This window comes from Labrus mixtus, chromosome 12 (genome assembly GCF_963584025.1).
Source record: "Labrus mixtus chromosome 12, fLabMix1.1, whole genome shotgun sequence".
Classification (NCBI taxonomy): domain Eukaryota; kingdom Metazoa; phylum Chordata; class Actinopteri; order Labriformes; family Labridae; genus Labrus; species Labrus mixtus.
In genome coordinates this window covers 17,491,120-17,506,600 of record NC_083623.1, presented here as the reverse complement: position 1 = coordinate 17,506,600, position 15,481 = coordinate 17,491,120, and the positions used below count along the sequence as shown (strand labels likewise).

At 41.1% G+C, this 15,481-nt stretch overlaps 1 protein-coding gene across 2 annotated transcripts in view; it reads right to left on the bottom strand.

Annotated features, from left to right (window-relative positions):
* Window positions 1–15,481, bottom strand: part of LOC132985165 (MAM domain-containing glycosylphosphatidylinositol anchor protein 2-like) — a 186,668-nt gene that overhangs the window by 61,231 nt on the left and 109,956 nt on the right. Inside the window, exons 7-9 of one of the 2 annotated variants that reach the window (XM_061052390.1) lie at window positions 13,805–13,896; window positions 13,460–13,697; window positions 1,238–1,558 (exon numbers count right to left, since the gene is read on the bottom strand). In XM_061052390.1, the coding sequence (XP_060908373.1) occupies window positions 1,238–1,558; window positions 13,460–13,697; window positions 13,805–13,896 (651 nt within the window). The remainder of the gene's footprint in view (window positions 1–1,237; window positions 1,559–13,459; window positions 13,698–13,804; window positions 13,897–15,481) is intronic. The other variant, XM_061052391.1, reaches the window with a different exon arrangement.

The window sequence follows — 15,481 nt, the reverse complement described above, 5'->3', positions numbered from 1 at the left end:
GGGTAACCGCTAAGCTCATACGTGAGTCCCATAGCAAAGAGTACAATAAATCTCCTGGGGAAAAAAAACAGGGCAGAGTTATGCTCTAATCCTAGGCGGGATGAATGAATGGGGGGGCTGCTCTGCTTCATTTTTGATGAAAATGTTGGTGGGCGATGTGTCAAGTTTGCCCTGTTTCAAAACCCTGGTTGAGCTGTGATCATAATACAGGTTTACTGTCCACATTTAATACCTTGTTGGATGTTTTCTGCAGCCTTGCGTTTTTGCACGTCCAATAATGAGAACACATTTTTAAGATTGCTGTCGGCATAAAATATGTTAATTTGCCTTTTACAGTATGAAAGAAGTTTAGAAGAAACATACTGCCACACAGGTTCTTTCTAGATTAGCGTAAATTGAGATGGATGCAATGTGCGGATTAACTAAGTAGGCCATGATTAAAACAATGAGACTCTGGCTATGACACTTGGTTTTCCATTTCCTATAATCACTTGCCAGAGAACATTAGCACCCCACATGGATCACTTTAGTTTAATTTCTATCCGTTTTCTGTTTCTTTTCGCGGCAGAGAGAAACATCCGCGGCATTCCTGAATGAATGACAACAATGCTTTGAATCCCTGACGTACATTCGAAATAGTCCATTCACATCTACATAAATGAATACAAAATGAATACTTGCGGGAATAAATTAGCCGCTCCCTAATTAGCTGTAAAGCCATCTTTGAATGTCAGATCTCAGAAAGAGGTTTCTCAATGAGTGGGAGCGGTAGGGAGTCGAAGGCCTGAGGATATGGTTGCACACATTCTTTGACGTGAGTGTAAAGCACACTCAAAACACACATACAAAAACCTACAAGAGTGATATAATGTAAGCAGAGCTTTTTCGCAACCATTATTACTAGATATACCAGATTCACAATCAGCAGATGAAAATCAATCTCTCATTGAAAGAGGTGGAGTCAGAGCTTTTCCCTCTCAGACCTGACTCAGGGCACAAGGGGACTGGACTAATTTTACAGCCCTCAGAAGGAAATTGGATGGGCGTGGAAGGACAGAAATAGAAGAATATTCCATTTTAGTCACACTTGATTAAAAGAGGAAAGGATTAATTAAAAGGCATTAAAAGAAAACACATCATAGATACAATTGATGCGCCACACATTTATAGACACATAACTGCAACATACAAAGAGACAAATTCACACAGATTAAAAACAAGAAGTCTGTTTACTTACATTGTACGATCAGCTCCACTACGGCCTCACGCGGCTTTACGTTGAACCCGTTATACTGGCTTGTCTGGCAGCGGTACGATCCCGTCATCTCCCTTGACACATTAACAATACGCAGCACACCGTCATAGCTCTCCATCTGCATGCTTCCGTCCGGCATAGGCGCCTCTTTATCGGCCCTTGACCACAGGATGATGGGCTTGGGCTTTCCTGAAACAAGGCACTCCAGCTCCACTGTGTCACCCTCTCGGGCCACCAGGGGGGACTTGCCCCGGGGGACTGTCAGGTTTGGGGGAACTAAGAAAGAGAAAAACAGAGGAGGGACTGATATGGGGCTCTAGAAAGTCAGCAGGCGGGGTAAGAGGAAATGGTCGAATGGGGGGAGAAGTGGCATGGGAGGTTTGAGGGGAAGCGAATGAGCATCCAAGTTGCAATGGCAATGAAGCTGAGTCTCAGCAACACACACAGCTCATATGGAAGGACCATGCGGATATTAGCAGCGGTAATGACTAACAATCTGAGAATGCACTGAGTAGGCAAAACCATCAAAAAGGGCAGCAGTGAAAGAATTAAATGCAATCAAGCAATGGCAGACAATGAACAATGCAATGAAGAGCTGACAAGCAAATGCACTTAGTTACCATATAGCCACAAGCAAGAAGTTCAGGGTCAAAACTAGGAACTAAATTCCCCTTTGAGCATTTCAGCATCTGCCTCTGAGATACTGTGTAGACTGTTAACTGTCAGAGTTGAAAATACCATTAGCAAATAATAACAAAGGCAAATGGGAAAATGTGGAGAATACTTTAGAGTTGGATGACAAGATTGATACCACTCTCACATCTGGAGCCAACAGCATCTTAGCTTAACATAAAGACTAGAAAACAGGGCTGACCGGGTTGAGGGGTTTTACTTCTTTCATTCACTGTCTCGGTCCAATTACATGCTCATGGAACTCCCTATAATTCTCCTTCTCACTTGATAACTCTTTGAGCGGTCGGTCTGTTTATAAAGTTGGACACCTGGCAATCTTGCTTTGTTTTTATCTAAATAACTCATGAAACAAATGTTGGAATATTCCCCTACCACTGATTCTATCAGTACGTCATACTTTCTATGAATGAGGTTACAGAAGATGTAGAATCCATTAGTTTTACAAGTTTTGGAAAAGCAGCATCAATCATTGTGTGTTTTCAGACCAAACAGTTCTGGGGATTTTTTGAAGGGGAATTATCCAGTAGGGAGTTCCCTGAGAACTAGACAACATAGATACTTCTTTCTGTCTGCATTCACACTGGCTGGGGGCTGGGAAAGTACCTATATAAGGTTCCTCTAAACAGGGTTCTAGGAACAAAACTAGGTCATAGTTCACGTGGTGCAGAATCAATTAAAAGGTGGGAGGGTTCCTACAGTCCCTAGAACTATGAAAAAGTTCCTGCGGTCCAAAAACACATTATCACAAACCTTATTAGTTCCTGGGACTTCAAAAAGTTCAACCCACAAGCCCTTTTCCCCTCAAGGAACCATGCAGAGGAACTCAATTAGGTCACTTTTTCCAGCCAGATGGAAAAACATTCCCTAAAATAATTATTTGGCCCATGCAAAGGTTCTGGCAGTGACAACAAGTCACCAGATAAGAAGGCATTGGAATCCCATTTTAACCTACTCTACATCATTCTCAGCGGCTAAGTTACATCACCATTCTAAGACACATGCAACATTATTGTCAGGGTTGACATTTGGATTTAGGAGCATTACAATATTCTCTTCATCACTCTCTCACATTTTCATCATCACATCACCTCCTCTATGCAACAGCATTTTACAGAGTGATCTTCACCACCACATTACAGCATTCATAACTCTTATCACCATCACTTGCATCATTAACACTCCTTTTCGCCACTTTTTCTTTCTCTGTCCTCCTTCTCATGCAGCCAATCAATTTCAGCACAGCTTCTGCATACACTTCAGTGCATTTACAACAGAAACCCTCCCAAAGGAGATGCAGCATTATTACAGGCCGTGTAACAATATATGACGCAATAAATATTTTGCCTTTGTTTAACAGACATTTTAGAGCCGTTCAGAAAGAGAACAATGAGTGATAAAAGAAGTGAAGAGTGCCAAATTGCCGGACACAATCTGAGGTTACCTGTAGTGTTCCTCTGTGTGAGTATGTGTTCTATACATAGATACATAGAGCAGGGACACTAGCAGTTTGGATCAAGCAGTCTGTTTCCTCTTCAAGCATGCTGGCCAAGTAAATTTGTTTAATTAGTAAACCTGGCAAATGGCACCGGCTCCTAGAGTGCTCGGTGTGTGTATGTGCGTGTGATTTTGTGTGAGTTTGTGTATTTCTGTGCAAATCCAAACCGTCAGCACACTCCAAGTCTATTTTGAAGCACTGCTCGCGAAACTAGTTTACAGCCAGCAAGTAGAGGAGTGAAAATCTTCTCAGCAATGATGAAACCATGTCATGCTTCCCTGATGATTTTTGAATCACTGTCATTCTGCCCAAACAATGCTGCAGCTGGAATGAAGTCAAGCCACATTGAAGATTCACAGTGATGAAATCCCCAGAAATATCCAGAAAAGGAAACAGAGTCCAGCAACATTTGTTTTGACCCCAATTCTGTCTAGTGACTGGTAACAATCTTACTGTAATGACTACTCTGCAACTGTCCGTTATCTCAAAGAGTCAAACGGTAAAAGCTGGAGCTACAGAACAGTATATTTCAATCTGCTACAAACTATGAAAAACTGAACACGCTGCACTGATTCTAAGGTTGTGCAAAGCCCCATCCTCAATTAAATACAATAAAAACTCAGGTATCATCTGTAAATTACACTTATTGTTAACACAATGTTATGCATTAATATCACGAAGGTCCAGAAGGAAGTTAAGAGTTTAAAACTTGTATAAAATATATAGTTATATTATCACCTTAAAAAAATGGTGTTGATTTGTATTTGAATAGTAAGAGGCATTGGTTAAAAAGTGAAACAGCATCATACAACCCCTCATAAGCTTGCATGAAAACCATGCACAAAAAATCTTCCCAATCAAAGAGCAGCAGATATGCAGCAATATAAGCAATCATTTAGAGTAGGCTGTCAGATAAATGTAACTCCAATATTCCCTCACCTTTGAGCTCTGTTGGTGTTCACCATTTCTCAATATTGTCCATTTGGTAGCAAGATGCTCCACCACATACACCAGCTAGGAGCTAACATATTCTGTGCTGGTTGACAGAGGCTTTTTCTATAAATGAGTGGTGTGCTACCTGTGTAAATAGTGAGTGGTGAAAGTCAACTACAACAGTCAAGTGAAACACCAAGCTGAAGAAGGCGTTAGCTGATACGTGTTGGTGTATTAATAATTAAAGGCCTTATATATTTGTCTAACCATCCTGAGTGCCTGGACCTGGATTATTTATACCTATGTTTTTTTTTATAACAATTCAAGTTTTGTGTCATTTAGCCAAAACAATGAGCTTATAGGATACAAAATGCTATATACATGTACATAGTTGCAGACTGCTGAACATTACTTGTGATTGAGTCTTTAAAGGGGACACCCTTTCAAACACATGGATCAAATAATATTTCCCATTACCTCTTTAAACCAATTCTACTGTAGATGGTTTACTGTAAGATTAATTCTTAAGGTAATACGGTAGATACAACTTTAGATTACTTTTCAGCCATTGCAGGCAGCTAGGTTTAATGAAGGCTAGTCTTTCACAAATAAGTCTTAGAAACACTAATTATCACCAAACTGGCAGCAAAAATGATCTCCACAGAGACAATGACAGTGGACGCTCACTTCATTCTCATACATTTACTGATTGGTATTCACACAACGTCTCCACTGAGGCAGCCAGGTGTCAAGAGCTGACATATTTCTTTCCACAGCACATTTTCTCCACTTTTCCCAACGTTTCCTTGTGTCCAAACAGTGAAATGGGGGAATTGACAGCAGCAAAATGGGGAGGGGGAGGCATCCACAATACCCAGTGGAGGAGAGCTGTGTTCACCTAGTTGCCATCATTACACCTGGCCTCTCCACAGCACGGATAAGGCAGACAATTATAGCCGTCTGCCTATTTGGTTTGACAGCGCAAACACTAGCCATCAGCTGACATTGTCTGTCCCTGCACCATCATTTTGACACACAAAAAAAAATAAAAAAGGTGCACATACACACAGACATTCGCTCATTCTCTCTCCTGCTGTCTCTCTTTCCAAGCGAACACCCTGACTCTGTGTTAGAGACTGACCGCTGAGATGCTCAGTGTGGCAGAGAGCCCGCTACTGGTCTTCTCTGTGCTCTCATTGTGCCAAAGCCATCCAAATGCCAGTGATGCCTGCAGGGCATGCCCGCTGTGTGCGTATGCTTGTATAGTGTGTGCTAAGACAGTTTTATGTCAGTGCGCGTGTGTGTATAGCTGAGTGTTGCTGTTCTCGCCCACGGGTGACACCATGCTGTGATCCTTATTCAGTTCCTCGATAGGAAGCTTCTGGTTGCTGTTGTTCACTGAAAACCATGTTTCTGTGTTTGTGTGAGCCTTTTGTACTCTGTGGGCCTAAATTGGGAATTGGACCTCCTTTTATTGGGCCTGTCTATGAGCTGGTATGATCATACTTAAAGTACAGAGAGTGATTTCTAACATTCTAGTGCAATGCAGGCTGACTACAAAATTGAGTACTTGTGCATTTTCTTACAGCGATGGGAGCCAGAGTGGTGTGCATGGACGTGTTTGAGAACAAACAACATCCCCACTGCCCCCTTTTTTGGATGAGAGTTGTGACATCACGCCCCATCACCATGGCAACATCCTGCTCTCCACTACTGCATCTCCTGCAGTGTGTGTGTCTGTATGTGTAAGAGTCTGTGTGTTTCGACAGCTTGAGGCCAATGAGTCGGTCACAATGTGACAGGACTCTGTGCTCCTCTGAGACCTGGACCACTGGGGACAGACAGGAGTCCCGTAGGTCCACTGTGGACATGTTTGTGAATCCGTGTGCATTTTCATGTGTGCACGAGGGAGCTGCATCTATACCCCGGGCTACTGAAGTGTAATAAATATCCACAGATGTGTAAAAATAGGCTTAGTGCATTGATACACTTGAGAGACACACTACAGACCGCCACTATGTGTTTGTTTTTTTGATCTCCTTGCAGCTCACCAGAGGTTTTATAACTTATCTTGCGATCAATCAAACAAGCCCCACATGAATTCACAAGGCTGAGTCTGTAGAGCAGCAGGCTTTCAATACTAAAGCTCTCATGGGTTGCAGTTGGATTTGTGGCCACAGCGTTCTCTGTATAGTTGCCTTTCTGTGTTTATATTTTGACATTCACCCATGCAAAATTTCCCCATTTTAGCTTTTAATACACACCTCCAATACCTCTGCTTTTACTACTGCTAAGTGGTGAGCAACTCCCCTGGAAGGACCAGAGTTTATGTACATCGCTCAAGGGGCCTCAGCAGTAGTTAATGAGGGAGGGAAGAGTACTTCTTATTCATGTGTTCCTCCCAGGTTTTTCCCAGCTGGACAGGGAGGTGATTTCCCAGATGGCCACCTCCATAAAGTATGACTTCAGGTGGTGCAGCTGAGGATATAAGCAGGAAAGCTGAGCATAATGTGCAGAGTAATCCAGTCTTATTAACATATTTTATGTACAAATGAAGAGTAGTCAATAGTATACCTACTATTTCCTTTGCATATACATTTCCATTGGCCATTTGTAAATGTACACAGCTTCAGCGTGTAGTGTTAAGTAACTCTGACAATTTCTACAGCCAAAGTCTTCCCAAGAAAACATCCCAGGTGTTTCGCTGGCTGGTGTCGCCAGGTGGTTATGTTCTGATCATTCTAGAAGTGGCATGACTGTGGCAACTTTGGTAGTCATATGGCAGAGATCTCAGGACAGCCAAACCAGCTCCGGGACAGCTGTTAGGCCCCTTCATCCCAGTTCACAGCCCACTGGGCTTGTTTCTGGACCCCTATTAGCCTGCTAATCCAGCATTGGGATGTACTGGTCTCAGGTGTCATTATTTCGGTCCGGTTCACAGTTCCTAACTAAACAGTGATCCTAGATGTTGAAATGTGGGGTTTTGGGTTGGATTGCCCACTTAATCTGATGGCTAAGTCTGGAAAACCCTAAAGAAGGACCTTAAGCTGTCTAGCTTGACTCCTTTTTAGGTTAGCCTTAGATAAAGAAAACAGTGCTTTTTATTGTACAGAGATATGAATTAATGAATTATGATCTTCATTGTCAGTGTTATGAATGTCTTGTAACCCTTTGCCTTTGAATAGTTTCAATATGTCTTCTAGACCACGTCTATCTTGAAAATGAGACTCCAGTATCGTTTGCGTGAAGTCTCCTCCTATTATTTTTGCCATTCATGAAAAAACGTCAAAGCGTTACTGTTTTCCATGTTGAAAGGTTGAATGGATCCTGACTCATTTCTTGCTTTACAGTCTTATTACTGCACACACATATGCCACCTAACTGACTGTCCACTACCCTGAACAGAGATTGTCCAATCATTGTTTGGTGAACATGATGAGGTATGGCAGGCCTGTCACACTTCTGATATAGCTGCATGTTGATGCAGTGTGCATCCAGCTGTAGTAAGAGCCTGCCACGAAAATACTTTGAAGAATGTTGCCCTTTTTTACCCATAGATGAGTTTAGAGCAATAATGGAAGTAATGAAAAAGGAACGAGTGTTGATGCAGTCAAATCTATGCTACAATCCAGTTATTATGATGGCATGTCCTGTTTACTACAACTGAGAGGATGAAATGTTTGCTTCTGCCAAAGGACTACATCATACTGTAAACCTTTCAAACTTATCCCCATCAATTATTTCAGCTACAGAAAGAGTTTATTTGATTGGCTACTTTTTCCAACTCCACTGCAGGAGGAGCCCCTCTCTTTTTCAAACTACAGTTGACGAATTGTTTTGACATTAAAATGTCATTAAATCTGTATATCTATCTTTATATTTTTACACAGAAACGTATTTGTTTTCGATGTTATTTTGTTAATGATTTACAATTACACAGGCTTATTTATCAAATATCGGATATTAATCTTGTAGCATGAAAATGCTGATTTAAACAATTTGTCATTGTCTTTGCTCAAAATTAAAATTAGAAAATCTCTGTTGTCAAAAACATATCTTTTGAAACCACTACAAGAAATATTTGAGCCCACCAACAAGACAACAACTCTTGCTTCTTTATTTTTTTTTCCGGTAAGCTAAAATTCTACACTTTTTATATGTGACAGCTGATATCAAGGTTGTCTTGGATTATCATTTAACAGCATTAATCTAATAATTAAGCATGTATGTAGCTGCCAACTTTTTTTCATGCAGCATTGTTGTTGAAGTGGTTAAATAACCCAGCTGTCATGTAACACAAATTATATACTAGCAGACCTATGAATGCACCGGCTTGAACTGGACCGAGACGCCACTCAGCTGTTGGCTACATGAAGGCTTTCCAAAGTATCTGATTCATTATAACACTCTTATCTCCTGGTGAATAATTAGTTCTTGTGTAACAGGGGTGATTGTATCCATCAATCACAACAAAGTGAAGAGAAGGTACTTTTAATTAGAAGAAATGAAGCTCTGTAACTTATCGTTCAAATTTTGTGGAAGAAACAAGAATGACCCAGTACTTGATAAACTCTTTAGCTCTAAACTACTCAGGGCTACTACAGAGTTATCTTTAGACTCTACTGTTTTTCAACTTATTTTGAAGTATTCATCAGACTTGACCTCTCTGATCTAAAACAAGTGAAATTTAAACATGGAAAAGTCGACTGGAGCTTTTGTTTAAAGAGAGATTTTTAGCTCCAGATTATTAACTCTTCATTAGCTAGCTTGCAGTTGATTAACATACAGGTCCCATTCAGAAGAATCCATATTACCTGGCTATAGATAAATGGTTCTTTAAGCTACATGACTGATTCATCTGCCTTTGTTTATAACTACATATATGAAGAATGCAAAGCTGGTTATTGATTCTTAAATAATTTTCCATACAGAAAACACAGACAGGCTGCAATGAGGTCATGCTTATAGTGTATGTTTTCATATTTTTCAACATTGTTCCCCAAGTTTCTAAACCAGCTGGCTTTCCTATTGTACAAACAACAACACACACACAGAGGAAGGCAATGAAAGAGAATGGACATCTGACCACCATCAAAAAACCACCACACTCTGTGAAAGCTCCACATGTCCAAACAAGGAGGGAAAAAAGCAACAAACATCCTTTTTCCACCCACAGAGAGCTAACAGCAGTTGAACCTTTGCACCCTGCAGGTGAGTCAGGATGCAGACCAGGTTTGTTTTTATCAGGGTCGCTGAATTTGTATCTGAAACAAGCAGATCGACACAGTCAACAGCCAGCGGTCATGCTGTTCAAGTAAGAGTCACATGTGTCACTGGGATGATGGCAGCTCATGATGAATCAGAGTCAAACAGGCAACAGGACACTTGAGAAGGAGAGAGAACGACAGAGACAAGAAAGTCTGCTGCAAGCTTAAGATGACTCAAACTCCTGTGGGAAAAAAAGAGGGAGTTCGTTCAATTGTGTTTATTAAACCAGCTCATTTTTTAATCAACTGAGCACTTAATTGATTTGCTTAATTCATTAACTGCAGTGATTCCCGAGATTGACAGAAACACTGGGTGGTGCCAGAGTTTCAGGTGTGAGCAGGATGCTAATTGAGCGACTCATCAAGGAAGGATTTATCTCCCTCACTAAAAGAGAGAGGTGACTTTCAACCCTAATACTTTGTGATCATCAATCAGGCTGCGGAGGAGCTTCTGTCTTGTGCCGTTGCTGCAAAGTATCAACAGAGACTTTTCTCGCCTTTTTAAAGGACGCCTAAGTCGCTAGAATCCCGTGTTTATAGTAATTATAAAGTGGCGAGTGCATTAAGCGGGTATCAGCTCAGAGACGAAGACTGGCTTTAAATGTCAAGACGCCATCTGTAATAACTGCACATGCTATTAACATTTTATCTCTGAGAAGCTCCCAGAGGTGGTAGCAATCAGAAGTCATACAACATTTCGGCGCCACAGCCATAGAAGGTCAATAATTAGACAATAATCCAGTAAGACACACCCACAACAGACGGACTAATCAGAGGATTAACTAGCAAGTTCCCGATAGAAGTTGAGGGGAGGTTCTCCACCAATGCTCGTAACTCTTCTTCCTGTGTCATGTGGGTTTTTAAATCTGACAGTATCCAAAGGGGGAAGTCTGTCCTCGTTTCCTGACCATGCACTCATAAATAAATCTCTGGGACAAGTAAAGATGTTGCTTATTTAATAAGAGTGTCATGATAGTAATTATTAGTGTAGTTTTTTTCCCCCAAAAGTGAGATATGAGAGCTGTTGAAATCTGGGCACATCAAAAGTTAAAAGAATGGAAGATGATAAATATTCTGTTTTACAGAGATGTGCTGCAGGATGGAGCTAATGTCAGGTTTGGAATTTGGATCCGGAGCCATTCCTCAACACAGCAAGCGAGCCCCAAAGTGTTCAGACTCGAGACACTTTCAGGCTCAATCGCTTTCCAACCTCTTACCCAGCACCAAACCCTGGCAGACTTGCAGCATAATCTCCCCTAAATGCTTTTATTAAGGAATCTAATTGCAGCCTGGGCTTTCTCTTTTCAAGAGAACAGGCAGAGGAACAAAAACAGGGCTTATTCAACCCAAAACAGGCTGCAGGCGTACGGCAAGGCAGAGTCACAGGGCGCTTCAGTGCACAGACGCTATAAGGTGCAGCTCAGCGAAGACGCTTTTTGGATTCGTGGCATAAATCAGACAGAGAGAACTCCACACACAGCAGAAGAAAAAAAAAACAGCCCAGTCACATCCAGGTAAAGCGGCAAGAATTGTAACAGGCAAAAGCAAAATTCAATATATTATGTCCAATGACAGGATCAGCTCTCAACACTTTCATACTGTTCCATCCCCGCCCATCTGACTGGAACAATGAGGGCTTTAAAAGCAATCACATCTGAGCCTTGAGGAAACCTTTCATTTCATATGTTCACAAAAGAGTCAGTCATTTTATCGTTTATTTCCTCAGTCAGATTTTTTTTTTCCCCCGCACATTAGAGGGTCTGTAATAATGCATTGGCATCAACCTGGCACTCCAAAAGAAGAGACTGCACTACTTAAAAGATAATGAGGAAACAATCTTGGCAGGTGCGATTGATCCCACTGTTTTATAGCACTGGGATTATCAAAGGATTATCTAACAATAATTATGCACCCAAGGTCGACGCGCTGCTTTCATGTTCACACTGTGAGTGGCAGCAAGGTGTGTGTGAGATAGAAAAACAAGACTGTAAGGAGACAAAGGTGCTAGAATGTGCAAATTTGCCTGGTGATGTGTGCGCAATAAAGGGGGGTCTGCTGTCAACCCAATCACAAATTCCAAAAAGTCTTTATCAGTACCAAACACCAGCAAGTAAACTGTAAGAAATAGTAAATATATCCTATACCAGAGTTAGCACAAACTCATGGGAAACCCCATCTGGAAATCAGAAGTCTCCTGACCGTGGCGTCTTTGAGGTTAATTCTGCCCAAAAAAACTGTTGTGGTTATAAAAGCTAAAACCAAAGATTAAACATGAAGAAGAGAAGAGCTCTGGCTTTGTCTTTCTAAGAGTTGCACCGCACAATTTTAACAGACCCCGCAGGAAGTGAGTTGTGCAAAATGTATTGTTAAATGTTCTAAATGTGCCACGTAGCAATCTTCAAAAAGTCAGGCTCTCTTTTGTTGCTGGTGAAGGCGTCTTTCTTCTCAAAATCTGACAGGAGGAGGGCGGATTGATGTTCAAATCTTCAACAAGAGACAGAAAAACTGACGTTTGACAGCAGATTTGTCCTTTCATAATTCTTTTAAAGATGGAGAACTGATTTTCACCTACGTCTTGCCATCTTTTGGATACAAATGATGAACAATGGGGCTGTGGAGTATCTAAAAGACATATTAAACAGCTGCTGTAACATTCCTCCAGTACTACAGGACTTGTCATCATGCCATGATTGAAACTACAATGATGCAGCTCAGTAGACAGGGTGGACTGGTACGTTGTGTTATTGACATGCTGTACACTTGTATGCAAACGTTAGTCAGACCAATGGTGGAAGCAGCCAATTAGATGGAAGGACGATGGATGTTTAGTATCTGATTAGTCGGACTGATGGAGTCGGCTTTGGTTCACAGGAGTCCAATTGAACAAATCGTTGCAATGCAGTTATGTTTGTGCTGTAATTTAATTTAGTGCAGTGACTAGCCTTTACAGTGGAAGATATATTATATTATAAATTCTGGGGCAGATGAGTCAGAGAGTGAGCACTATCAAGATATAGAAGTTTGTTCTTATCGTGTAAAGGAGGTCCAGTACTTAAAGAGTCGGTTTACCCAGATCAGACTGACTGCATACAGTGAGTGTTGAATTTTGGGGTTTTAAAGACCTTTACACTTAAGAGCATGGCAGTGAAAGATTTTTGATTGTGAAAGAAAGGACTGACAAAAACAGAGAGAAGAGTCTACTGTGTCACTAGTCACTACTGTGACTTTTCCCTTGAAAAAAATCAACTTTTGACAGGCCAATGCAGAGGCAGACATTTAACACAAACAAAACATGAATATTAAAAACTCATTTCACTTCTGTTGTGCTGGGATGCAGACTTGTCATTGCCAGACTGCCAGATGTGTGCAAACCTTGGAGAGCTTAAATGAATAAGTATCTTCATTGTTCACTTTTTTAAGATCTGGGTGAACGGACTATTTAAGAGATTTAAAAGTATAACAACTGAGCCCTATTTAATATTATTGTTAAAATTACAATCGCAACTCTATAAAAGATCGGTTTTAAACACTTTTCAATTTTAGTTCAAACATAAAAACGTCTTCACGCCCAAAAAATCAAGCTAAACTTTTGTTATTTCAGTACCTGTACAGATTGTTAAAACATTTCCCTTTCCAACAGTCCAAGAAATCCTGACACGTATTTTTCCTTTGCTTTATCAAGATGCAGTCCCTCTCATGATATTTTAAGCATGATCACATGTGACTAAAATAGGAATAAGATGTCGATGCCCGTGGGTGAGTTTGTTGGGGGAGGTGCGTAGATGCGTCTCTTACACAAAGGGGTGTGAGGCTCACCAGTTGTGGACGAGATGTTGACGTCAATGCTGATCTCCGGGATCCCTCCGCCCTTCAGCGCCGCCACGCAGGTGTACGTCCCGAAGTCGGTGAACTTGAGATCTATGATGTCCAGGTTGGTGGTGCCGGGGGAGATGTCAGGGTCCGTCTGGGTGATGACCATTCGCTCGGAGCTCCGCAGGGCACGGCCGTTCTTCAGCCAGCTGAACGTCAGCTCCTCTGGTGGTGTCGCCTCGACCTGGGACATTCAGCGGGGTGTTATTTATGCTTCATTTATGAGTCACATTATGCTTTACTGTTTTTGTATGCAGATGTTACATTGTGAGTGCTTTTCTTTGTCTTTACCTGACAGGATATCTTGACCTCACGCCCAATCTGGATGTTGTCATCATTGTGGTACGGGTCAGGCGTTATCCAGAATCGCCCCTTTTTCAAAGCTGTGAAGAAAATGCAGAACCACGGTTACATGTGTGTCATTGACTTTAAATAAAAGGTGCATGTACCTCTTGAAGGTGAAGTCAATCAGAAGTTGCACAACCTTCACTCTCTGTAATCATATTGTGTAAAAGTCTTTGAGAAAACCAACATGCTTTCAGTTCATGGTCTTAATTGCAATCTTCTTCAAAACCTGTTGTCCAAATATGGTCAGTTCTGCTCATAAAAAACAAAGATGGCAGCAGCCAAATACTAATGTAAGGATGAAAAATGGTGGTTCAAAAACCATTTAGTGACATAACATTGGCTACATCTAGGTCATTTGTACAGTCTATTATTTGTGCTCACTTTTACACGTACAATACACATTTGTTGTATTGATGTGTAAACCCAAAGAGAGGATCCTCAGGATTTCATTCATCTTTCCAACTTTTTTTAATGTCTACCAATGGCTTTAAATCTGTGTCATGGCTCTCAAAACAATGTAATGTAACCCTTATTTGGTAATTGTACCGTCCCAGCTTTCGCACACACATTGTCCAAATGTGTAGACAGACTGGATTGTGTCAGCTTTACCTGATGAAACTGTTTTCAGCATAGCATAAGATGTATCACTTTAGTACCATAGCTGTGAAGTCCACCAGAACTTTGAGAGTAGAAGTATTTCTGACAGTTATAACCGTTGAGCTTCAACAACAAGTGAAAGTTGAGCTTTTTCTACAGCTGAAGGGTCAAACAAAGAACTCAACAGATAAAGAAGAATCGTGTGTTTGTTTTGAAGACAAGCGCTCTGATCCAACATTAAAATTGATAGCTACAGAGTGAAGAATCCAATGCACAGACACACCCACATACACTTTCAGACGAACACACACTGTGAAATTGGAGAGATACCTAACAAAATATCCACCATTGCTAATCCAATTTGGTTTGCAAACTCCATTTTCAAAGCCTAGCTTCTCTGCACTGAAAAAAGAAGATGATTTCATTATAATGCATGCTGTATTGGTTCCAAAACCCGAGCCTCTACTGTTCAATTCATCTCCTCAGCAGAAAAAAAAAAAAAAAGCTGACGGCACCATGGAAATCTTTTCATCTAGCAATTCCCAAGTGACATTATCATATTCAGTTTGGTAAAGGGAAAAAGAAAACAAAACCTGCATGTCAGATTTAAACACAGGAAATTGAATGTGCAGAACACTGTGATGCACGCCGAGCTCCCAACTTTGAGGGGAGCGACGGGTGACACCCGCCTCCTTGACATGATCTTCCTGCTTGCGTTTGAAATCAGCATTGGCAGGCAGCGAATCCTATTAAAGATGCGTGTCAGATACAAATATTACAATCATGTCAACACGCGCAAAAGCTCACAAACACTGCAGAGTGTTTTCACTCACTCTTGTGTCTTTGTATTTTTTTCTGCAACACACTGCCTATCAATCATGTATAAAATTCAATAATTCTGTCGTGGAAACTGTGTCAATTAGCATAATAATGTTTGCAGCATATTTCTGTGACCTTTCCAGGTGTGAAGATAATACATGTCATTACCTGCAAACCACGTTTATTTCCCATTTGGCCTCAGCT